Consider the following 26,758-nt stretch of genomic DNA (forward strand, 5'->3'; position numbering starts at 1 on the left):
TACTGCCACACACCCCGCTCCTTTCTTTCCTTCCCTATCTTTCCTGAACACCTTGTATCCAGGAATATTTAGTACCCAATCCTGCCCTTTGAGCCAGTTCTCCAATATCGCCATTACACATATTCCCATGTTGCTAATTGTGCCTGCAGCTCTCCAACCCTATTTACCACGCTTTGTGTGTTTACACACATGCTCTGTAAACCTATTTTAGACTTTCTTGTACTCTCTCTCTGGTCCCATGTACTACCATACTATTTCTTGCTCTAGTGTTTCTCTCCCAATCCTTTGGGCACCTTGCTTTTCCTTTCCATGCCACATCCTGGTGCCCACCCCCCTGCCAAATTAGTTTTAAACCCCTCCCCCTCCTCCTCCCCCCCCCCCCCCCCCCCCTCCCCATAGTACTTGCGACCCTCCCCACGAGGACATCAGTCCCAGCTCTGTTGAGGTCCCACCTCCCCCAGAACTGGTCCCAATGCCCTAGGAATCTAAAGTCCTCCCTCCTGCAACATCTCTCCAGCCACGCAGACTGAAGTTGTCATAGTCATTCCATTGCAAGTGTCATGATTCCAACACTTCTAGTTTGGAATCACTTACTAAAGGTTGAAGAGTTTACTTATTGCATTTTTGCCCTTTTTTTCTCATTCATGAGTCTCCCTAAGCCACATTGCAGAGGGCAGGCATAAATAGAAGATAGCCACTAACAGATCAAATAAAGAATTTAGGAGGAATTTGTTTACACTGAGAGTGACGAGAATGTGGAATGCTGCCACGTGGAGTGGCTGAAGCAGAGCATTGTCTCATTTTAAGGGGAAGCTTAAGGGAATAGAGGGAAACAGGGGTAGAGTGGGAAGAGGTAATTGGAGTGGGAGGAGGTATCGACTAATTGAGGCGAATGGCCTTAATGTGTGCTGTAGATTCTATGTAATTCTATGCGTCAAGAGGTGTGCAAGAGTACGCCTGAGTGACATCCTCTGCCTTCTGGAGAGGGCACAGATGAGGTCCCCTGGATAATGGACATGAAGCCGTGTCCTACCATCTTTGCTAAATAGCGTGGAACAAAGTGGAAAAAATAAGTACAGGTTTGCCCTATAATTTGTTCACTTCAAAAATAGGTAAATAAACTTGCATGGGTTCACTATATAAAAAAATATACGTCCACAAATTAATGCTTGCAAAATATTTTGAATGTTTTCTTAACAACCTTATATTTTGTAAACCTTAAAGAATTTGCATTTATATGGCGCCTTTCACTATCTCAGGACGTCCCAAAGCGCTTCACAGCCAATTAAGTACTTTTGAAGTGTAGTTACTGTTGTAATGTAGGAAACGTGGCAGCCAATTTGTGCTCAGCAACGTACTACAAACAGCAATGTGGTAATAACCCAATTATCTGTTTTTAGTGATGTTGGTTGTGGGATAAATATTGGCCCAGGACACTGGGAGAACTCCCCTGCTCTTCGAATAGTATTATGGGATCTTTTATGCCCACTTGAGAGAGCAAATGATGCCTCGGTTTAACGTCTCATCCAAAAGATAGCATCTCCGACAGTGCAGCACTTCCTCAGTAGTATGCTAAGGTGTCAGCCTAGATTATGTGCTCAAGTCTTTGGACTTGAACCTACAACTGTCTGACTCACAAGAAATTGTGTTACCAACTGAACCAGGGCTGACACCCTATATTAATTCACAATTCTGGAGATTGTAGCAACTAAAATGAAATGATTTAGTGACTGTTTTGTGAAATATAAAGGTGGAGGTTAAAGGAAAGCAGTTGTGCTGCTCCTTGAACTTGAAGTTAGAATTGTAATTGGCTTGATTCAGGCTAGTTGGGAACGTCAGAAAACTGGTCTTAAATCGAACCTGACTACAATGCCATCATAGAACAGAACGCACCACAGTTACAGTGAAATTATTCCTTAACTGCACGCCCAGCCTCCCCCACATTATCAGCCGAATGGGCAAGTCTGAACAAGTGGATGTAAACCTCTTCTGCTTACTGGCCATGGACTTCTACAGGAAACAGATTGACGAGGAGCTGGATCGCCGTGCCTTCCAGTCGGTCTTCGAAATGGTGGTGACATCTGGCAGCCCATATCGTCAGCTCTTGACCTGCTTGCGGAGCGTTCCCCAGGTTACGCAGTTCTGATTTGCACTGTCCGGACTTGACATGTGGAGAGGACTTCTTTAAACACAAAGGCAAACACGATGGCATACACAGTGGGATGAGACTCGAGTCCCTTTGCAGCAATCTCAGTATTCTCAAGTCACACTCCCAGCATGTTCCTTCCAAAATGTTCCGACTCTTCAGTTACTTGTTGTAATGTGGTTGTATGTCTAATTTAGTGCATATAATCACAAAACGTTAATCTTCTCAGGATGTAAAATGTGGTAATATCAGTAAAACTTGTCTTTTAACCGAAGATTTATATATCATGTAAAGTATGTACAATTGTAAAACCTGTGATGCATGAATTTATCCCATAATTTGCAATGAACAAAACCACTACGTTGAATGTCTTCTACGTCTGTCTGTCCTTGGCTGTGGATGGAGTCTGAGTGCGGTTTAAAAACAGGTGTGACTGTGGCGTACGAGTGAATATTTATTTTGATTTGGTGCGGGGCCCATAATGCAGCATTGAGTTCACAATTTCCATCAAACGACATTTGATTTCTTAATGAAATAGTGTGTCTATGTACTATACAAAGAAAAATATATTTATTATTAGCTGTGAAGTTAAAGACATATCATGATCTGGTATTCAGGTCATATTTGAGAGAGGGGCAAAATGAACCAATTCTATCAAGATGACGTATTTAGTGGAAAATGAAATTTAGCACATGTGGGTTTGATATTATGAGGTTAAACATTACAGCAATTCAAGAGTTTATAAATATTCATCATCTCAACACGAGTCCATGTTCAAGTTAGTCAACGTTTTCCATCTCTGAACTTCCGTAACGTCCAAAATCTCATTGTGTTTTTATTTTATTTTTTGTCATCTGTGTGGCTAAATTGTTTCACAATGAGATCAGATTAGAATAACAAACCCTATGATGGACTATTATAGCAAATTACACACAAAATGTTAACGAACTGAACTTGAACTGTTTTTGTGTGGGCTTAATTAGTTTGCAATTACTAATTGTTTTTTTCCCGAATCAGAGATTTGAAGTGCAGTTGAACATGTAAAATGGCAAGAAGACACTAGACTAATCATGCACTTACTGATTTAAATCATTATTTGACTATATAATTTCACTTTTGGTGTTTTGAGACGGAATCAACCTTAGAAACGCTTCAATAAAGCAATAATCGTGTTTTTATAGGGTTTGTAGTCCTGTTGCTGTCCACATCAGGCATTCTCATGTTTTGTTGTGAAAGTGTGTGAATACATCTTTTCATCTCTTCTTCCATATGTCTAATACTGGGACAGACACTTGCTTGGTTGCACATGTTGATGAGAACTTTGAATGAAATGGCAGGGCCACCAGGTTCATTTAAGTATGATGCAGTTAACCTACTACTTGATGTTTGGGGGGGGAAGGGAACTTGAATTAAATTTTCATTGTAGTTTCCAAATTTAACGCTGTACAACCTTGTGCTTCTGTCCTGTTCTGGCAATGCAATTTTAAATATTGCTGACAATAGTATCTAACAAAATTAGACTTAGCCAGTAGGATAAGTTCTTCCCATTACACAGCGGAGATTTACTAATGGTATATATCGTGACAACTTCCTGCCACTGAGTGTCATACCGTTGCTGTGTCCCATGTTAGACAGTGTGTCTATTGTTTTTATATATATATATCTAATATATAAAACCTGAACAGGCTGTCAATAGTAATACAGGTACGGTGGGGCTGCTTCTAAATCCCACAGACTCTTGATCTGACAATGTTTATACAATGGCTATGACAGACACGTGGCTAGAGCCCTTGTATTAAGTGTTAGCCCTCATAGTATCCATTAAAACATAACTGAAATGTTGCATTTTAATTCTAAATGACTTAATTTGCACTTTGAAAAATAAAAGGACTTACTGAAATGTGGTACCTGTAATGTGTGGCCTTTTGTATTCTGAACTGAGGAAGGGACAAATGTTTTTTTTGTGCACCGTATCTCATTTAAAATTTAAAGTGCAGATCAGTTTACTGAGATTAACTGCTGTGTTAGCAATTTTAATTTTCAATGATACACTAAAACACAATCTATGAAGAAATTATAAGACAAGATAAACTGTAGAATATAAATAATGTGTAAAATAAAACTATATATACCAGATTCTTGCACAATGCTTGTACATTAAATTAATGACTGCATGCTTTACAAGCTGTCGAAAAGAGAAGGAAATGTAACACTTCACTTTTATCTTACCTGTTTACAAATGCTTTCATTCCTGTGAGACAAAATAGTATACCATTGGGTCTGTGGGAAGCACACTTGAGTGCACAATTTACCCATGTACCATTCAATTGCATGCTCATCGTGTTCAAAACCAATGATGCTCAAAACTAACTGGAATAATTTCTCAGCACATCTGAGCAAAATGCAATGAGATAACTGTCAAATATTTAAAAATTAATTCTGAATGAACATTCAAAATGCCCACCGGTGACTGGTGTGGGATTGGTTAGTTGGCAAAAGTATATATTCTCTAGAAAAGAGAAGGCTGAGGGATGACCTGATGGAGGTCTTTAAAATTATGAAGAGGTTTGATAGGATAGATGTAGAGAAGATATTTCCACATGTGGAGGAGACTAAAACTAGGGGCCATAAATATCAGATAGTCACTAATAACTCCGATAGAGAATTCAGGAAAAACTTCTTTACCCAGAGTGTGGTTAGAATGTGGTACTTGCTACGGTAGGCAATAGTTGAGGTGAATAGCATAGATGCATTTAAGGGGAAGCTAGATAAGTACATGAGGGAGAAGGGAATAGAAGGATATGCTGATAGGGTTAGATGAAGAGGGATGGGAGGAGGCTCGCGTGGAGCATAAACGCTGGCATGGACCATTTGGGCGGAATGGACTGTTGCTGTGCTAAATAAGAACATAAGAAATAGGAGCAGGAGTAGGCCATAGGGCCCCTCGAGCCTGCTCCGCCATTCAACCAGATCGTGGCTGATCTCTAACCTTAACTCCACTTTCCTGCCTGATTACCATATCCCTTGATTCCCCTAGAGTCCAAAAATCTATCTATCTCAACCTTGAATATACTCAATGACTCAGCAGCCACAGCCCTCCAGGGTAGAGAATTCCAAAGATTCACAACCCTGAGTGAAGAAATTCCTCCTCATCTCAGTCTTAAATGGCTGACCCTTTATCCTGCGAGTATGCCCTCTAGTTCTAGACTTTCCAACCAGGGGAAACAATCTCTCAGCATCTATCCTGTCAAGCCCCCTCAGAATCTTATGTTTCAATGAGATCCCCTCTCATTCTTCTAAACTCCAGAGAGTATAGGCCCATTCTACTCAACTTTTCCTCAGGACAACCCTCTCATCCAAGGAATTAATCTAGTGAACCTCCATTGCACCGCCTCTAAGGGAAGTATATCCTTCCTTAGATAAGGAGACCAAAACTGTACGCAGTACTCCAGGTGTGGTCTCGCCAAAGCCCTGTACAATTGTAATAAGACTTCCTTACTCTTGTGCTCTAACCCCCTTGCAATAAAGGCCAACATACCATTTGCTTTCCTAATTGCTTGCTGTACCTGCATGCTAACTTTTTGTTTCTTGTACCAGGACATCCAAGTCTCTCGACACCAACAATTAATAGTTTGAAAAATATTCTGTTTTTCTATTCTTCCTACCAAAGTGAATAACCTCACAATTCCCCATGTTATACTCCATCTGCCACCACCTTGCCCACTCACTTAACCTGTCTATATCCCTTTGCAGACTCTTTATGTCCTCTTCACTGCTTACTTTCCCACCTAGCTTTGTCAGCAAACTTGGATACATTACACTCGGTCCCTTCATCCAAGTCATTAATACAGATTGTAAATAGCTGAGGCTAGTATCTTCTATGCAATATATGTGACTAGCGAAAAACCGCAAAGACTTTGAGTCCATGGTTGTTTTCGATGTATATTAATGATTTGTAGGATCAAATTGCTGTTTGTCATTGATGGCAAATTGGGATGGGACATAAGAGATAAGGGCTAAGATGACCGGATGTGAAGGGATTTCCCAGCCTGGGAATTTGGGCCAAAAAAAGTGGGAAATGTCATTTAATGTAGAGTCATGAAGCTGAGTAAGGGGAACAAATAGTGCGCAAAATAAATGAAAACTGTCTACAGAAAGTGGAGCTTGCAGTGGAAAACACCGTAAACTGTCAGCATAGTGTGCGTAGTGGTGCAAAAAAGCCAAAGCTCAGGATCTGAGAATTATACAGCTCAAGTACCAGGAATGATATGTTTGTACAAAGCAATGGTCTGCCCCCACCTTCACTTGTGTACAGTTCTGTGCACTATATCACAGGGTGAACATACTGGCCTTGGAGGCAGTTCAATGCAAGGCGACTACGTTGATGTATTGAGTAAATACTACGGGCACTAGCTATGTTTACATTGGGGAAAAAAGGCAGCTTGGAGGTGATATTATCGAGGTATTTAAGATCATGAAGAGAATAGTTAAACTGGATCTGGTAGAAGTGTTCAAAATTAACACAAGCCTTAGAATAAATGAATATGGAAAAGGTGAACACACAAAGGATGCTGAATATGTAGAACAGCCCACTCAGGAAAGCAGTAGAGGCAGAGGATGTTACAAATTTTGACGGATGAAGAAAAAATCTTTGGTAGACAGGGCTATTGAAGAGTGACCTGTCGGACTGGTTTGATGGATGGAAATGATCTTTTGCGGTTCTTTGTTCCTGGGGCATTGTAACCAGAGGTGAGGGGGATTTAGTTCAGTGTGTCTGGTGCTATGTCATTGGTAACCATGGTCTGGAGCTTCCTTGATTGTCTTAATGAGTTGGGGACTGTGACAAAAAGCTAGTTAGTTCATCACCCAGGTGAATGTTGAATTCTTCTTAGATAGCTTTTTGGCAACCAAAGGTATTAAGGGATATGGGCCAAAGGTGGGTATATGGAGTTAGATCGCAGATCACCATGATCTTATCAAATGGCAAAGCAGGCAAGAGGGGCTGAATGGCCTACTCCTGTTCCTATGTTCTTACCAGCCAACTTGAGTGGCACTGGCTTTCCAGTTTACCCTCTGGTGCGATGGGGTCTGCCAATTTTCTCTCCTCAAGTTGTTGATTCTTAGGGTATAGTTCTAAGAGCACAGGTTGCCCTACAGTACCTTGCCCAATATACCAGATATACCGATCTTGTCTACGAGTGTTGGCAGACTATTCGTCCATAGAGTGGCAGTGCAGCTGAGCCTGGTCCTGTCCTCACCCAATCTCCACACACGCTTGCAGGGTAACAATCTGAAGCAGGAACCCTGACTGATTTTTCTCTCCCTAACTGGGTGGTGGGGCTGAAATTAACCAATTCAGCACAGACTGGTGTTGAAACGTATTCGTATAGGTTAACTACTCACTGCTGAACCAGCTTGAGCCATCTGGGCACCCAGCTGAAACTAAAATCAAAACGAAAGACTTGCTTTTATATACTGCCTTTCACGACCTCAGGGTGTCCTAAAGCGCCTTACAGCCAATGAAGTATTGTCGAAGTGTAGTCACTGTTGTAGGAAATATTGGAACACTGCATTGATGAGATGGTCTAATGGAGTTAGTCTGGTGCTTCCCTTTCTAAAGTACAATCTATTTTTGAAATATTTTCATGAATAAGCTTTTTGATCTAATAGTCTTGTGGCCGCCTCCTGATTAGAACTTGCATTTTCACACTGGTTCTTAATTCTAGGCAGGCAGCAATACTTTTTTTTAATTCATTCATGGAATGTGGGCGTCGCTGATAAGGCCGGCATTTATTGCCCATCCCTAATTGCCCTTGAGAAGGTGATGGTGAGCCGCCGCCTTGAACCGCTGCAGTCCGTGTGGTGAAGGTGTTCCAAGGATGGGCACTGTGACTTCATACTGAAGTATGAAGTTCATCGCTAAATAAAAACAGAAAATGCTGAAAACGCTCAGCAGGTCAGGCAGCGCCTGCAGAGGGAGAAACAGTTAACGTTTCCGGTTGATGACCTTTCATCAGAACTGGAAGAAGTTAGAGATTTTATAAGAGAATTTATAAGCAAGTAGAGTGTCAGGGGAACAGGTGGGGGAGGGGTGGAGGAAAGGACAGTGGGGAAGCTCTGCGATAGGGTGGAGGGCAGGCAGAGTGATGAAATGATAACAGGAGTGATGGTGCAAGACAAAGGGAGGTGGTAATGGGACAAGAAATAAAAGATGGGTCCAGAGGAGATGTAAGTGATTACAGCAGAACCATTAACAGCACGTGCTGTCTGACAAAATGGGAGCGGTGGTTATGATCTAAAGTTGTTGAACTCAATGTTGAGGCCGGAAGGCTGTAAAGTGCCTAATCGAAAGATGAGGTGCTGTTCCTCGAGCTTGCATTGAGCTTCATTGGAACAATGTAGGAGGCTGAAGGCAGAGTGGGGTGGAGAATTAAAGTGTTACATTGAGTCTACAGCACGGAAATAGTCCATTCAGCCCAACTGGTCTATGCTGGCATTTATGCTCCATACGTAAGCTGCATGAGCCTCCTACTTCATTTATACCTATCAGCATACCCTTCTATTTCTTTCTCTTGTGTGCGTTTATCTAGCTTCCCCTTAAGTGCATCTATGCTATTTGCCTCAACTACTCCTTGTGGTGGTACAGTCCACATTTTTACCACTCTTTGGGTAAAGAAGTTTCTCCTAAATTCCGTATTGGATTTATTAATGACTATCTTATATTGATGGCCTCTAGTTTTGGACTCCCCCACAACATTTTTTCCACATCTACCTTTTATTATCTTAAAGACCTCTGTCAGTTCACCCCTCAGCCTTCTCTTTTCTGGAGAAAAGAGCCCCAGCCTGTTCAATCATTCCTGATAAGCATATCCTGTCAGTTCTGGTATCATCCTTGTGAATCTTTTTTGCACCTTCTCCAATACCTCTATATCCTTTTTATAATATGGAGACCAGAAATGTGCATGGAACTCCAGATGTGGTTTAACATAATTTTTCTTCTTTTCAAGTGGCAAGCAACCGGATGCTCAGGGTCATGCTTGCGGACTGAACGGAAGTGTTCAGCAAAGGGATCACCCAAACTAGTTCATCACTTGTTCCCCTTCTAATGCACACTGCATTCAAAGGAACCTCTCTCAGCCACTGCCAGCTTTGAGAAACGTCTATGCACCAAAGAAGTTTTGCGAGAATCTCCAAGAACTTATCGTTTCATCTTAATACACCTGGACTCCTTTATAAATGACCAGAAAGATATTTTTTCCCTTCAGAATACTACCATAGAATTTTAGGAAGTGCAAAAGAAATGAACATTTGCCCCCCTCCTGTATGATAACTCTCACATCATTGTGCGTGAGTAGTACATCCATTGGTATGAAAGCTAAACTGTGGGCTTGAGAAAGTTGGACCAGCGGAAAGAAAATTGGGTTGCACACACAGTAGCCTAAACTCTGCACACTTCTAAAAGTGTAAAAGCACAATTGGTATTTTTATTTTTATTTTAACTTCTGCATGTGCAGTTTGTTTTTAATAAACAATCAGTCTGAGCCAGCTGGCTTACAGCCAACTGGACAACACAGATCACAGAATTCTTAAAGAAAAAACACAATGCTTTGTACGTAAACTATGATTTCTTTACAGGATTTTCCCCTGGAGGTTGAGGTCTTTGGTTTGAATTGTTTATTAGCTTTTATTTCTAATTTACAGTAACAAATTAAAAAGTTTTCTTTTTGTTCTCGGTTCATGGAAAGGCCCCACTCTGAACTGCAATGCTCCCACATAAAAGTTGCTAAATGAGTCTTGGGTCTTATCTTGTTGCTTAGAGACGCTGCGTAGTATTAAAACATGAACTGACCTTATAGAGTCTTTTGATAATGCTGCTTAAAATGTATTGGAGTTTTGATTTGCACAAAATGTTGCTTTTTATTCACTGCAACTGAGAAATCGCCTTGCTAATCTTTGTGAAGGTTTAGTGATTTGATTTGTGTGGACGATAAGCTGAACTTTCATCTTCACATGTAGCATTTGTAACTTATCCAATAACTGTACAAAGCGGCTATTATACTCTCACCACACTATCTAATATCTTTTCCAACCAACTGGGTAAGACCGAGAAAATCATTGTGGTAGGTTTACAGAATTGGTTCTTTGTCAATGTTGTCCTTCTGCTGTATGGTAGAATACGATGAGCGGGGGGGTGTAACTTTACAGCACCAGAACATAAACCAAAGCACCACTTTAAAGGAAATGGTGACAGTCGGACAAAGAGGCCCAAGTTCAAACTTAAGGAGTCTTACAACACCAGGTTATAGTCCAACAGCTTTATTTGAAATCACAAGCTTTCGGAGCTTTCCTCCTTTGTCACCTGAAGAATACTTAAGAAAAGACATACTTGCTCTCGAGGCAGTACAAAGAAGGTTCACTCGGTTAATCCCGGGGATGAGGGGGCGGACGTATGAGGAGAGGTTGAGTAGATTGGGACTCTACTCATTGGAGTTCAGAAGAATGAGAGGCGATCTTATTGAAACATATAAGATTGTGAAGGGGCTTGATCGGGTGGATGCGGTAAGGATGTTCCCAAGGATGGGTGAAACTAGAACTAGGGGGCATAATCTTAGAATAAGGGGCTGCTCTTTCAAAACTGAGATGAGGAGAAACTTCTTCACTCAGAGGGTAGTAGGTCTGTGGAATTTGCTGCCCCAGGAAGCTGTGGAAGCTACATCATTTAAAACAGTTTTAAAACAGAAATAGACAGTTTCCTAGAAGTAAAGGGAATTAGGGGTTACGGGGAGCGGGCAGGAAATTGGACATGAATTTAGATTTGCGGTTAGGATCAGATCAGTCATGATCTTATTAAATGGCGGAGCAGGCTCGAGGGGCCGATTGGCCTACTCCTGCTCCTATTTCTTATGTTCTTATGTTAGAATGGAGTTCTGAGTAGGGGGTAGAGGCATAAATCCTAGGGCAGAAGGTAAACTGTGCATTCTTCCTCAATGGATGAATTCAGACAGACTAAATGGGCTTCCTAGTCCGTACATACCTTGTGGAAAACACATACTTACCACTCCTCATATAAGATGAAGGTTTGAGTGCCTTACAAGGGGAAGAGGTATCCTGAGTAGGAAGTGGAAAAGTTTAGGGAGGAGGGAGACTAAAAACAAGGCAAGTTGGTTTTGAAGAATAATGTATGATCGTCTTGTTAGAGGCAGTATTCAGTCATATCCTGCATGAAACCATTTTTCTCACATCTTCCCTATACTGTAAAATAAACCCAGTCACTTAATGGGGAACATTAAAGGGTCATTGTTGCTTTACCTTCTTTTGAAAGTTATGTGACTCAATAACTTTCTGTTCGCTTGAGTTATTCTGTAAACATCGGTGTCACCTTGTACGGCATCATTGAAGGTCGCTGGGATTTATCTTGCAAAAACTTCTGTAGTGATTTTTTCTTAGTCCGGTTGTGTCTCTTTTCATCTTTCCGTGCTTTTGAGTTGAAGGATATCCTTGATCTGTGTACTCTAACTGCATGTTCTACACTTTAGAAATAAAATAAGATGGAACACAAGATGTACCAGTTTGTAGGTTTGGGGTTTAGTCGCAATGGCGAGGAGAGTGGTCATCAGTTTGGCAGGAAAGCGGGAGGTGCTGAGGTTTTACAGCACAGGGGACATTCTTGGATTTGACTAACATGGAGATGCGGTTTAGTAGCACTGAGAGATTGTCCTGAAGTTTGCCAGCAGTGTGGTGTGGGTCCTGGTGTTTTGTGGAAGGGGTTGTAGGGTTTGGCAACCATTCCTTTTTCTGGTCAGCTGGATGTCATGACACATGAAAACTCATTGCAATGTTTAAGAGCCTCCAAGTTCAGCTACTAAGAAATCTACACCCACATAGGGTTCTAATTTGCCCAATATGATTGGTACCATGACTTTTACCTGCTCTCTCTCCCTTCCCAGATGTTTTTCCACCTATTGTATGATGTCCTTCATCCTGCACCAGGATGGCAACACTCCACTTGGGACTCCTCAGCACAACTGCAAGAAAGACTATCTGTGCCAATGAATATTGAATTTCCTACTACTACTCTTCTATTCTTGTGGTGTATCTGCCTTTCACCCCCATGCACAAGGCATGAGTTGGCAGACTTTAGGATGGGCACATAAAAAATAAATTGTTTTTTTCTTTAGATATTTTGGGATATCTGCAATCACTTTATATAATTTATTAGTTTCACAATTACTGTAATAAAATCTTAACTGTGTCAGAAATTATGTGATTCAGAGTTCTTCTTAAAAATATATCTGTATTCTGCTATTCATAAGGTTTACATATAAACCTTATGTATAGTTTAGTGTGTTTGGCAGACACTATAAACTTGCAACTCAGACCTAACTGCTTTAAGGTCAGAAATCATAAAAAGGATACAGAGGCACTGGAGAAGGTGCAAAAAAGATTTACAAGGATGATATCAGAATTAACTGGAAAAGAGAAGGCTGAGGGCTGACCTAATAGAGGTGTTTAAAATTATGAAGGGGTTTGATAGGGTAGATGCAGAGAAAATATTTCCACTTGTGGGGGAATCTAAAACTAGGGGTCATAAATATATGGTATTCACCAAAAATCCAATAGGGTTTCCAGGAGAAACTTCTTTACTCAGAGTGGTAAGAATGTGGAACTCGCTACAACATGGAGTAGCTGAGGCGAATAGCATAGATGCATTTAAGGGGAAGCTAGATAAGCACATGAGGGAGACAGGACTAGAAGGTTATGCTGATAAAGTTAGATGAAGTAGGGAGGGTGGAGGCTCGTGTGGAGCTTAAACACCGGCATAGACTGGTTGGGCCTAATGGTCTATTTCTGTGCTGTAAATTCAATGTGAATCGCAAGTTTCAGGAATAGCTAAGAGTGAAATTATCACGTATAAAATTACAAGAAAGGTGCTTGTTTATGAACATCATGTATGGTAACTAATGCAGGTAAAAAGTTGTTTTTTTTTGTTGTCATCAGCGATGCTTCCTCCCAGTACCTATCTTTAGCAGCAACCACATCCCCAAATTCCATGGCATGTATTAAAAATAACTGCTGTTTGGTACCAATTTTAAGGCTATAATCTGATCTTGGATACAATGACTACAGTTTACCATGTCATCGCCCGCTCAATCCCTTCAGAGCAGTCTTGCAATCACTCCTATGTATCTATTATTCATAGCGTACAGGTTCCCTTTACCAATTACGTTTGTGTAACCTTACAAGCCTATCAAGTCTCATTCCTTTTGGCTTAAAAATGTTGCCTTTTTGTATGCATGTTACTCTTAAAATAAACCCAGCTCCCTCTGTTTAAATGGGGTTGTGACCTTCCTTATTCTTTTTCATCAAAAATCTTTTTTCCCCCAATATGGGCAGCTTTAAATTTTTAAATAAAAATAGAAAATATCGGAAATATATTGCATGGCAGTCAGTGCCTATAAGACACACTATTGCTTCAGGTGTAAGCATTGATTAGAACTTATGAAGAGTCTCATTTGAAACATTAATATTAAACTATATTAGTTTATGTACTAAACTAATATTAGGGGAATCAAGGGATATGGGGATCGGGTGGGAAAGTGGAGTTGAGGTCGAAAATCAGCTGTGATCTGATTGAATGGCGGAGCAGGCTCGAGGGGCCGTATGGCCTACTCCTCTATTTCTTACGTTCTATCTTTGTCTTTCATATATAAAAAATTGAATTTAATTGTTTAAAGTACCTTGTCGGTACTGCACTATATTATTGCCATGACTTTTACATGCATGCCCCTGGCTGTTGATGAGAGATTTCAAGTCATTCAATGTAAATCATCACAGCTCCATGCTGCATGAGTTCCTCAGGGAAGTGTCCTCAGCCTAACCATCTTCAGCTGCTTCATCCATGACCTTCCTTCCACAGTAAGGTCTCGCGTGCAGTTGTTTGTTGATGAATCTACAGTGTTCGGCCCCATTCACAACTCTGCCACTAATGATGGAACCCATGCCAACCTACAGAAGGATTTGGACAACATCCAGGCTTGGGATGACAAGTGGCAGGTAACATTTGCATTGCATATGGATCGGGTAATAACAATCTCCTACAAGGAAAGGTCCAATCATTTCCCCCTGACCTTCAACAGCACAACAATTGCTGAGTTCCCCCACTATCAACATCTTGGAGGCCATCATTGACCAGAAGCAAAAATGGACTAGCCATACCAACACTATGGCTACAAGAGCAGGATAGAGGCTGGGCACTCTGTGATGAATGGCTCACCTCACCGTCAAAACCTGTCCATCTACAAGGCTCAAGTCAGACTGTGGTGGAATGTTCATCGCTTGTTGGATGTGTGTAGTTGCAACAACATTTAAGAAGCTTGACACCATCCAGGACAGAGCAGTCTGCTAGATCATAATATCATTAGGTTTAGAATAGTTATGGCAAAGAACAAGGAGCAATCAATGTGAAAATGCTTAACTGGAGGAGAGTATATTTCAGTGAGTTAAAAAGGGATCTTGCCCCGGTGGATTGGGATCAAAAATTGGTAGGCAAAACAGTAATTGGACAATGAGAGGCCTTCAAGGAGGAGTTGGTTCGGGTACAGAGTAGACACATCCCTACGAGGGGGAAAGGAAGGGCATCCAAAATTAGAGCTCCTTGGATGACTAAAGATAGAGATTAAAATGAAACAGAAAAAGGACGCTTATAACAAATGTAAGGTTCATTATACAGTAGAGAACCAGGCTGAATACAGAAAGTACGGACTGATTAGGGACAAAAAAGGAGATCTTCCTGCGGAGCAAAGGGCATAGCTGAGACACTAAATGAATACTTTGCATCCGTCTTCACTAAAGAAGAGGATGCTGCCATTGTAGCAGTAAAGGAGGAGGTAGTAGCGATATTGGATAGGATAAAAATAGATAAAGAGGTACTTAAAAGATTGGCAGTACTCACAGTAGAAAGGTCAACCGGTCCAGATGGGATGCGTGCTAGGTTACTGAGGGAAGTAAGGGTGGAAATTGCGGAGGTTCTGGCCACAATCTTCCAATCCTCCTCAAATATGGGGATGGTACTAGAGAATTGCAAATGTTACACCCCTGTTCAAAAAAGGGGAGAGGGATAAACCCGGCAATTGGAGGCCACTTAGCCTAACGTCGGTGTTGGGGAAACTTTGAGAGACAGTAATCCGGGACAAAATTAATTGGCACTTGGAAAAGTATGGGCTAATAAATGAAAGTCAGCACGGATTTGTTGAAGGAAAATCATGTTTGACTAACTTGAGTTCTTTGATGAAGAAATGGAGAGGGTTGATGAGGGTAGTGTGGTTGATTTTGTGTATATGGACTTTCAAAAGGCATTTGATAAAGTACCACATAATAGACTAGTTAGCAAAATTAAAGCCCATGGGATTAAAGGGACAGTGGCAGCTTGGATACAAAATTGGCTAGGGGCCAGAAAGCAGAGAGTAGTGGTGAACGGTTGTTTTTCAGACTGGAGGGAATTATACAGTGGTGTTCTCCGAGGGATCAATATTAGGACCGCTGCTCTTTTTGATATATATTAATGACCTGCACTTGGGTATAGAGGGTATAATTTCAAAGTTTGCAGATGACATGAAATTCTGAAATGTAGTAAACAATGTGGAGGATAGTAACAGACCTCAGGAGGACATAGACAGACTGGTGATAAGCAGATACATGGCATAACATGCAATTTAACGCAGAGAAGTGTGAAGTGATGCATTTTGGTAGGAAGAATGAGGAGAGGCAATATAAACTAAATGGTACAATTTTAAAGGGGGTGCAGGAACAGAGAGACCTCGGGGTGCACATACACAAATCTTTGAAGGTGGCGGGACAAGTTGAGAAGGCTATTAAAAAAGCATATGTGATCCTGGACTTTAATAATAGAGGCATAGAGTACAAAAGCAAGGAAGTTATGCTAAACCTTTATAAAACACTGATTAGGCCTCAGCTGGAAGGCCTCAGTGTTCAATTCTGGGCACCACACTTTAGGAAGGATGTCAAGGCCTTAGAGAGGGTGCAGAAGAGATTTACTAGAGTGGTGCCAGGGATGAGGGACTTCAGTTTTGTGGAGAGACTGGAGAAGCTGGCGTTGTTCTCCTTAGAACAGAGAAGGTTAAGGGGAGATTAGATAGAGGTGTTCAAAGTCATGAACAGTTTTGACAGAGTAAGTAAAGAGAAACTGTTTCCAGTGGCAGAAGGGTCAGTAACCAGAGGACACAGATTTAAGGTGACCGGCATAAGAGCCAGAGGCGATATGAGGAAACATTATTTTATGCAGCGAGTTGTAATGATCTGGAATGCACTTCCTGAAAGCTTGGTGGAAGCAGATTCAATAGTAATTTTCAAAAGGGAATTGGATAAATACTTGAAGGGAAAAACATTTACAGGGCTATGGGGAAAGAACTGGGGATAGGACTAATTGGATAGTTCCTTCAAAGAGCCGGCATAGGTACGATGGGCTGAATGGCCTTCTCCTGTGCTGTACCTACTATGATCAGCATCCCACCACCTGATTCAATATTTACTCTCTCCACGACCAGGACACTGTGGCGGCAGGATGCACCACAGGAACTTACCAAATGATTTCAACAGTACCCTTCAGCCCTGTGACCTCTACCATTGAGAAGAGAAGCAAGATCATGGGAACATCATCAGCTCCAAGTTTCCCATCAAGTCACACACCTTTCTCACTTGGACATGTACCCCTGCCATTCTTTCATCATTGCTGGGTCAGAATCCTGGAATTCCCTGCCTAACATCATTGTGGGAGGTGGGAGCACCATTGCAGGTTGAAGGAGAAGGCCCAACACCATCACCTCAGGAAAACATGGGATGGTTAATACAGCGCCACCCATGTCCCAAGAACAAATAATAAAAAGAAATGATAATCATTTGTTAACTGTGATGTGGAGATGCCGGTGATGGACTGGGGTGGACAAATGTAAGGAGTCTTACAACACCAGGTTATAGTCCAACAGCTTTATTTGAAATCACAAGCTTTCGGAGCTTTCCTCCTTCGTCGTCAGGTGAGTGACGAAGGAGGAAAGCTCCGAAAGCTTGTGATTTCAAATAAAGCTGTTGGACTATAACCTGGTGTTGTAAGACTCCTTACATTTGTTAACTGAGATGAGCAGTGGTTTTCCTTAAGTTGGGACAATCACTCATTTTGGTGAGCAAGTTTACCTAAGGTGTTGTTGAGCTGTACAGACCAGGAAATTGCAAGTTTCGATCTTTGATGAGTGCCATGTTAGTTAATTTCAGCCAGAGCAGCAGGAGAGATGTTATCCTTGGCGTCAACGTCCCTGGATTAGGGAAGGAAAAAGTCAACATTCCTTATCCTGATCTTTATCCAGTGACCTCTGCTGCAAAGTGCATGTGTAGATATCGAGTGAGTAAATAATTGAGCTCTGGTATTTTGCTCACTTAGATGAATAATTTGAGTCAAGAATCACACATGAACCTTTCCTACTCGCATGAAGTATCGCAATGAAACTGCACCACAGCAAGGAGCCAACATTTTCAGCAAAGGAGTGGAAAAAATTGTTGAAAACTTTTTCCCCTAAGAAGTGGCCTATTTTGATGTATCTCACTTGAAAATAAATTGAATATTTAAATGGTTTTGTAATCTTCCTTGCTTTTATTTTGATGATAGAACACTACAGCACAGAAATAAGTCATTTGCCCCATTGAGCCTGCTATTTTTCTCCACAAGTCTATTCCTGTTCTCCTGCTCGCTCCCCATATCCTTTAATATTGCTTTTTCAAGCAACAATCTAACCCCTTTTTAAAAAAAAGTTTATGGACTCTGCTTCAACAAAGGTTTGTGGTGGAGAATTCCTCATAACTAACCATCCTCTGTGCAAAAAATTTTTATCTACTATTACTCACAAAAATTATTTTTGCAATTTTTCTTTGGTTATAATACCTGGAGCTATCTTAATATACAATGCAGATTTAAAATTCTCATCCTTGTGTTTAAATCTTTCAATGATTTTCTCCTCCCTGTCTCTGTAACCTTCTGTAATACTACATAATCTTCCGCCAAACACTCCATTCCTTTGGATCTGGCTCCTTTTTCAAGCCCCCCTCCCTTTACCCCACCATTGGCACCTATGCCTTCAGCCACCTTGGTCCTACACTCTTGAATTCCTTCCTTAAACTCCTCCCTCTTCTTAAAAGTTTTACTTAAAACCCACCCTCATGACCAAGCTTTTGATTACCTCTTAATATTTCTTTCTATGGCTCAGCATTCATTTTTTTCCTCCTTACGCCTTTGTGAAGCACATTAAATGGCTCTATAAATGGACTTTCTGTTGTAGTAGTGCTCAGATATCAGCCTTAGTTGTGGACCCATTCTAAAATGTTCCTCCGAACATTGGCAGCCCAGAGGCAGCTCTCGTTGTTGGTTTATTTAAATAGTGACCATGCTTATCTATCATGTTGGGATGTTCAAGATCTCTTTATTTGAAGATTAGCTGTGGATTTTCCCAATATCCTGGTCAACATTTCTTCTTTGAGCAACAGCACCAAAAATAGCTAATTCACCCCATTGTTGGTTGTGTGCAAAATGGCTTCTTTGCTTAACCATTGTAATTTAAGGTGTTCACAGTACGTTGAGACATTTTCTGAGGGGCGACAACAGAAGAACAAGTCATAGAATCATAGTACCATACAGCACAGAGGAAGGCCATTCGGCCCATCTTTTGAAAGCGCTATCCAATCAGTCCCACTCCCCCTGCTGTTTCCCCATAGCCCTGCAAGTTTTTCCTTTTCGAGTATTTATCCAATTCCCTTTTTGAAAGTTACTCTTCCAGCTGCTTCCACCACCCTTTCAAAGCAGTGCTTTCCAGATCATAACAACTCGCTGCGATTTTTTTTTAAAAAAGAAAGTCTCCTCATCTCCATTCTGGCTCTTTTGCCAATTGCCTTCCTCTGGTGTTACCGACTCTCCTTGCCAGTGGGAAACAGTTTCTCCTTATTTACTCCTATATCCAAACCCCCTTTCATCAAATGCAAGTTTATTGTGGTGAACCATGGGATGTCTTGCGGATCCACCCATTCTTGCTCCAAACGTGGACAACCTTAAGGCAGCTCTCCCTTTGTCCGACGGTTGGTTGGTGAGATGTGTGAGCGCGCCCGCGCGCGGCAGGCGGGCTCGAGCCCCGAGCCGCGAGCCGGTCCACGTGACGCGGTTGCTGTTGGGTTTGTTCTTTGTGAGACGCTCGAGCGCTGCCTTCCACTGAGCCCGGAGCGCGCTCCCAACCGACGTCCTTTTCAAAAATTAACGGCTCATCATCTGTGGGTAATCATAATAAAAACCTGGAAGACTGTAAACGTGCTTATGCATCGAAGCGATTTCGTTCCCTTTCCTACGCTCCCAAGTTGAGAGAAGTTTTATTGACAAACCATTGCGTCTGAATTTATTTTTTAAAAGCGCGTATAGTTTTTTTTAAAAAAAGTAATCGCTTCGTTTACGACAGGTGACAATTAAGCCGTTAGGATCAGAGGTAACAGCTTTTTGTGTTGCTGCATGCACAAATCCTATTGTTTTATCGCGCTTGTTTCAGTTGACAACGGTTGCGGAGCAATGGAATGTTCTTTTTAAAAATGAGACCTATCTGTTCCAAAGGGAAAGCAATACTCCTTTCAATCATCTGTTTAGTGCGTAATAAGTAAATGGCACTGCAAATAGTTTAAATGGACAGATATAATATACTCGTCCTGAAACCGACAGGTTAAAGTTAAATCCCCCTTCACTCTCTCCCCTTATAAAAAAACCTATGGTTCTTACGGTCAATCAAACTTGGCGGAGTGGGATGGGAGGGAGGGGTGTAACCATAAAGTGAATGACAGGTGTCTGCTCCAATAGGAATCGCAGTTGCCCGTAGCGACGGTGCCGAAACACTAATCGCCGCCGCTAAGTGGCGGGTGCGTCCGCTATCAGGTTAGAGTGAGCGCCTTGCCCCCCCCCCTCTGCTGATTAGCAGTTTTGGAAGTTTTTTTGGGGGAAGAAGCATCCAAAGTTGAGACCATTGGAGTGGTCCTTAGAGGACACCTTCCATTTATAGCACGGATACCACACTATAAAATACAGTACAATGCAATGTGTAGATGCAGTGCTAATGCATTTAATCTGTATTGGATTTAGGAATAAGATATTTCGGTACGTAAAAGATTGGAAAATGCATTCCATTGTTGGCTAATTACGGTGCGCGTTGTCATGTGTCCTATTTTATTCAACATTGTTTAGTTTGTGCGATGGTGAGTTTTTGTATTTTATGTTACACCAGACAAAAGGAAAATTTCCGTTCATTTTGAGTCCGGCGTTTTATTCTGGCTGTGATATCTGAATCCTTATCTTTAGCGCCTAAACACAACGGCTAACAGTCAAACTCTGTGCGTAGGTTTTATCGATCCGATAAAGATGAAGCGTTTAAACCGCGCCCAACCTGCTGTAATTCAGACAACCAATGTAGTAAAACAAGCGAGCCTTGTCCGTACGCGACCTTAGGTCCGTCTCTTTTCCAGATGTAGTTTGATTGCTTTTTGGTGTTAAAAACCTGCTTAGCGGCATCTTTAAGAATACAAAGTTCCTAACTGTTGTTGGCTAAGTTTTTTTTCTCTCTCGTTAAATAAACTGGGAAACGGTTAAATTTTTAATGTTTTTAAAACCTGGAGCGAATTACATATGTGATGGGGACGCTTGGGGGTTTAATTCTTTAACTCGAGACTATTTGGAATTCTTCATAGTTTCTGTAATTTATACTTGCATGACTATGGATATATAGATTGGAATTTTTGAGTTAATATGAATTTGGCTTGGATCATTGCTGTTGAAAATTGTACTTTAAAAAAAAAATGAGCAAGGATTCATTTGCTATTGAAAATATTACAGAAGATTGACGTATTCAGTTTGTGTGGTTACTATAAAAGTTGCTGATTTTTGGGGCCATTTTTTATTTGAATAAGATTTAAATTGATAACATGAATTCAACCAGTTTAATTTTCTAAGAGTTCTGTGGAAGTTTAAGTTTTCTATTGTGTATATTTGCAATACTTTATTGAAAATATTGATACTATTAACCATTTTCTACTAAATGAGTTCTGTGGAAGTTTTTCTAAACTATTGTATACTTAAAGTGCTTTTATTGAAAAATATATTTTGCTGTTTGTGGTGATAGAACACAACATTTTATAAGTTCACCACCATAAATGGAATGTTTCCCTTTTTTGCCTGGCATTTTGTTCTACAATGCAGTATTTATTTAAAGTGAGCCTGCAAAAAATATCTTTTGGGAGAAGAAAATATTGTCCCTGTGATGAGAATTTAAAAACTGTTTCTTCTATGAATTACAATTCCACCTGTCTTGTATACAAGGTCAAATTCTGAAAGTACAACGTCTTTTTAACTTTAACTTCTTCCAGTTCTGATGTAAGGTCATCGACCTGAAATGTTAACTCTGTTTCTTTCTCCACAGATGCTGCCTGAGTATTTCCAGCATTTTTTGTTTTTATTTCAGATTTCCAGTATCTGCAGTATTTTGCTTTTGATGTCTCCAATAGGATAATTTGTTGCCTTAAGTTCCAACTAATAGACCTGCACCAGCCCAGATGCACATTATTGAAGAACACAAATGTCAAAAACTGTTAAATTAATATGAAATTCACATGTAAACAAGAAAGTGCTACTCGATTATTTTCTCCAAAAAGCTAAAAGGTCTCCTAAATGAAATATAGGAACAGGAGTAGGCCATTCAGCCCCTCGTGCCTGCTCCGCCATTTGATAAGATCATGGCTGATCTGTGATCTAACTCCATATACCTGCCTTTGCCCAAATGAAAGACTTGTAATTGAAACTTGCTGTGAGGTCAATTGCCTTTCTTAGCTATAGCATATATGGAACTGGTTTGATATATACTTTTTTCTTTTCCTTTCAGATGTTTTATTGGGACAGTTTGCATGAGCTACAGTGGCATTTCAAGACATGGCTGCAATTAATTTTTCCTGAAACACTCACCCTGGCCATTTCAATAATGTGTAAAGTTTAATATTATGCTGTAGTAGGAATATAAACAATGCATAGACAAGCTGATCAAGTGAAACGTCGTTCAAGTGCGCACCCTTCCGTTCGGATGAGGAATGTGGATATTGCTAGAGGAAGAACTGGATATGGATTCACTGTTTCTGGACAAGCTCCTTGTGTGCTTAGCTGCATTCTGAAAGGAAGCCCAGCAGATTATGTTGGGCTTCGATCTGGCGATCGCATACTTAGTGTCAATGACATTAATGTCTCTAAAGCCTCTCATGAAGATGTTGTGAAACTGATAGGAAAATGCACAGGAGTACTACAGCTTGTCATCGCTGAGGGTAGTAACCACTCCGATACTGGCTCTAGTGATGAAGAGCTTTATTTCAATGAAGGAAAAGTGGCATGGATGAACAATAAGCCAAAGTCAAAAATACTGGGTCTAAACAGAGCTGAAAAGGTTGTTGCTGATGTACAGTCAGGTGGCATTTTTAACATGCTTTTTAACAATTCCAGCAATTCTACCAAATGTGGTAGAAACTGTATACAGCAACAAAGACAAGTCACCGAAAAAGTCAGTGGATTTCCAACCAGACGTGGAAGTGCAAAAACAAACCACAATTCACTTTCTGAAGAAGAAGTAATGAAGGTGTTGAATGATGACTCAGTTTTTGACAATGGCCTTGAAAACCAAGGTGGATTTGTTCTAGATGCTAGCATTTTGAATGTTGGGATGATAGTAGGCTACTTAGGTTCCATAGAATTGCCTTCAACAAGTTCAAATCTGGAAAATGATAGCTTACAGGCCATCCGTGGCTGCATGCGACGCTTGCGTGCTGAGCAGAAGATTCATTCCCTTGTCCTGATGAAAATAATGCAAGACTGCATTAAGCTTTTCAATGACAAAAGTGCTGTTCTAGCAGTGTACCCCGCAGAAAAGTTGGCCTTCAGTGCTGTGTGTCCTGATGACCGAAGATTCTTTGGACTGGTCACCATGCAGACGTCTGATGATCATAGCCTTGCTAATGAAAATGAAGGTGGACTGAGGACTTCATGTCATGTCTTCATGGTAGACCCAGATCTCTGCCAGCATAAAATTCACCAGGGTATTGCTCGGCGATTTGGTATTGAATGCACACCAGATCCAGATACCAATGGCTGCTTGGAGTTTCCCCCTTCCTCTCAGCCTGTTCTTCAATTTGTATCTGTGTTGTACAAGGACATGGGGGAGTCATTTGAAAATATGCGTGCAAGAGCTTTTCTTGATGGGGACATATCTGATGGCCAGCAGAACAATAGCACTGGTAGTAACAGTGATAGTGGAATTGGATGCTATAGTCAAGAGGAAAAGAGTAGTAGAGTTTTAGTTGTTGATTTGGGGACCAACTCAAACAAACATGTCCCCAATGGTGCTTGGGGTAATGTACAATGTAAAGGGCAGATGCAAGGTATTTCTCAGTGGAATGGCTGTCGTCCGGACCTGGAAAGCAAATTCCATGCACCTCGCCTTTCAGAGTTGGCACAGAGTGATTGCTGTTTGCATAACGGTAACAGACACCTTGGTCCTTCTGCTCGGCTTGATGTTCCGGGAACGTCTCCATGGTCTGTGTTTCCTTCGGCTAAGAAATCCGATATAGTGAACAGTGCTCCTTGTGCAACTCCAAGATGGCTTCCCCTTCATATCCGTAAGGACTGGCAATACTGTAGCAGCAGTGATCAGGAATCCTATGCAGAATCCACAGATGGACTGTCCAGTGTTAATTGTAGTACACTGAAGCAGGATCTTCCCCCTCCAATGAGCAAGATTCAGACAGAAAAGTATCGAGTTGGAAGTGGCTTAGGCCAGCCTTTTCGCATTGTACCTCAGACGAATGAGCTGACAAGTAAATTGTTTGGGATGGAAAAAATGTTTGGGATACAACAAAATAACAAGAAAAGCAAAGACAAAAAGGTAAGGGTATGTCACCATAAAATGTAAGTGATTTGTTCGTGCACAGTATGCTCTTTTTTTGTAGTAAGATGTCTGTGGTAAGCTGCAAGTTATCAAAGGTGCACTGTATAACTTTTTTTGCTTTACAGAATTTGTTTTTAAGAATGCTGAAATAGCATGTTTCAATTTTATCTTTTGCAGCTACCAAAGTTGCCGCATAATTGCAAGCATGAAATGGTCATTCATCCAGTTTGGGCTTCAACTAACTTGTTGCATGTGCTTGTAATAATTCTAAACAATTACACTACTCTTTACATGCTACAGAATACGTCGACCTTACCTTAAAGTTGATTTATCTTCCCTTTGCAGTAAAAAACGTTTACAAAGGCTTTAAGTCGCTGTGAAGTCGGTTGACGGAAGCAGGGTGTCCATGGTATGTGCGTACATACTGAAGATACTGCATCTGTAGTGCGCCAAAGTCTTTACATGCACTACAGACATTGTTACAAAACCTTTACTCCATGTCGCCCAGGCGTATTAAAACATTGCCGTGAAATGACATGGGGTTTACGTGAACTCTTTAATGCATTGTAAGAAATTGACGTATCCACTGCATGTAAATTATGTAATTGACATGAAAAGAATATAATGAGACATATCTATTGTCTCATTCTTGTTCAGTAACTTTAAAATAATGTGTTTTAGAACATGCTTTTATTCTTAGCTGATGGGGCTAGCCACAATCTGATATTGACTGCAGTTATCCAGATGTCTTAAAGGATTCAAACAGTTGTGATGAATTGGGTGGTAACATTTAAGGTATAGTATGCCTTTATGGGTGGGGGGGGGATGCTCAGTTTTATTTTTTAGAAACCTCCTAAAACTGTATTTCAAGCTCTCGTCATATTACATTACTGGCCTTAGAGCTGCAGAGCACGTTTGCATCAGTGGAGACCCCTGTTATATTGTCTGGTTATGAATTCCGCTCTTGCCATCGGCGTTCTGCAAATATGTGCTTGCCCATGTTTCAAGAGCACAGATAAGAACAGCTGGTTTTTCAGAACATTTAAAGAAATTCTCTGCTTAAGTTTATAAAGCATCCATGAGTCCATCAGACTCCCTGATCACTTCTTTGACCTTGCCTGATATGGGGCTGGAGTTATGCTCCATGCAGTGTCAAGCCCAAGGAGGTAAAATAGATTTCCTGAGGGTCTCTCACTTAGGTTTTGATCTGACAGAAACATGAGTCCAGGGCAATACTGACACTTCCGTGTTACTTAAAAGCGGAAAATAGCAATGCGAAAATGACAGTATAACTGCACACTATTGGAAGTTTCCATACTTAATTCTTTTTTATCAACTAAATAATGGGATTTATTTTTAGTCTTGCCAAATAGGGGGAAACTTTGAACTTGACCATCAGCTTTCTTTAGTTCAGCTTTATCTTTGTTTTGTAAGACAGATCGTATGCCCATCTAGTGTTGCTAAATGTAGTTTCCCAGGCTAAGATTTCTATAATGACATCCTACACTGAACCACTAAATAAGGTGATTGTTACCCAGTTGTTGTTTAGTATGGAGCTGTAGATGTAGAAATAACTGGGGGTAAAATTTCTGTCTTGAAACAGGTACCAAAAAATGATCACTTATTCATAGTGTCCACTGTTATTTCATGGCTAAACCAAATTCTTACCAAGCGGGGCTTAAAATCAAAAGTGCAGAATCATTGAATTTCAGGACCCGTATTGCAAAAATCTGGTCTGGAGTAAAAATGATTGATCTGATAATAAAAACTAATATTTCGAGGTTTTCAGTGTTGTTACTAGGATTTCAGCAAAGTGCAATAGTGGGTATCACATTTTTTGACCATTTTCCCATGGAGAGGATTTGGAAGAGAAGTTACTTTTAATGCTGGGTTTTTAAAAGCACCGTATTTGTGTATTCTCGCAAGTTTAAAACAAAAAGGGTGATCATTATGATAAATGGAAATTGTTTTTGCTAGACACTATAAACAATAAACTATTTGATCTGAGAAATCAGAAAACACCTCTTGCTCATTGTGTTAAACAGCGATTGAAGAGTTTTCCATAAAGTAGAGGGTAACGAGAGAGAGAGACTAAAAGGCAGTCCAGTTTTTGCAACAGAAACGATGATGAGGTAAAGATTATGGGGAGTGGAAGTTCTCTCCTGGACTATAGGACAGAATGGAGTTGTTCTATAAGATGATCAACTGAAGTAGGACAGCATATTCATTATTTTCATATCATTATTTTCATATCATTGCATGGATATGTTTTACTGATTGAACTAGGTAAATCTGATCATAACTGTTGCTCTGTACATTCACTTTGTTGTCGAATAAATCTGCTTAACGATTTTAATCAAGTCTCGCCATTGGAGAGATTGAAGAAAGATATGTGCACAAGACATGGATGTCCAGTTTAGGTTGCAAAGGGCTCCATTGTTAGACCCTTGGGTCACACTATCGTACAAGTATTAATAGGGCAGTGTGAGTCAACTCCCATAAAAATAAGATGCTTAAACTGTTTATGGCAGAAACTGATTTTACCGAAGCCGAGAAGATGTCCATGGCAGACCTGAATTTTTAACTTTGGGCAAGTGAAATATTTCAT

General features: G+C 40.7%; 2 protein-coding genes across 6 annotated transcripts in view; both read left to right on the forward strand.

Moving 5' to 3' along the window:
- Nucleotides 1–4,050, forward strand: part of htt (huntingtin) — a 209,063-nt gene extending 205,013 nt beyond the window's left edge. For both annotated transcript variants that reach the window (XM_067982438.1, XM_067982439.1), the window contains exon 66: nt 1,933–4,050. In XM_067982438.1, coding sequence (XP_067838539.1) covers nt 1,933–2,146 — 214 coding nt within the window. In that variant the 3' untranslated portion in view covers nt 2,147–4,050. The remainder of the gene's footprint in view (nt 1–1,932) is intronic.
- A 15,405-nt stretch (nt 4,051–19,455) lies between these two features.
- rgs12b (regulator of G protein signaling 12b) overlaps nt 19,456–26,758 on the forward strand; it is a 248,487-nt gene continuing 241,184 nt past the window's right edge. For 3 of the 4 annotated variants that reach the window (XM_067982440.1, XM_067982442.1, XM_067982443.1), the window contains exons 1-2: nt 20,179–20,333; nt 22,108–24,147. In XM_067982440.1, coding sequence (XP_067838541.1) covers nt 22,246–24,147 — 1,902 coding nt within the window. In that variant the 5' untranslated portion in view covers nt 20,179–20,333; nt 22,108–22,245. Of the gene's footprint in view, nt 19,678–20,178; nt 20,334–22,107; nt 24,148–26,758 lie in introns of those variants that run through there. The other variant, XM_067982441.1, reaches the window with a different exon arrangement.

Source organism: Heptranchias perlo, chromosome 4 (assembly GCF_035084215.1).
Source record: "Heptranchias perlo isolate sHepPer1 chromosome 4, sHepPer1.hap1, whole genome shotgun sequence".
NCBI lineage: Eukaryota > Metazoa > Chordata > Chondrichthyes > Hexanchiformes > Hexanchidae > Heptranchias > Heptranchias perlo.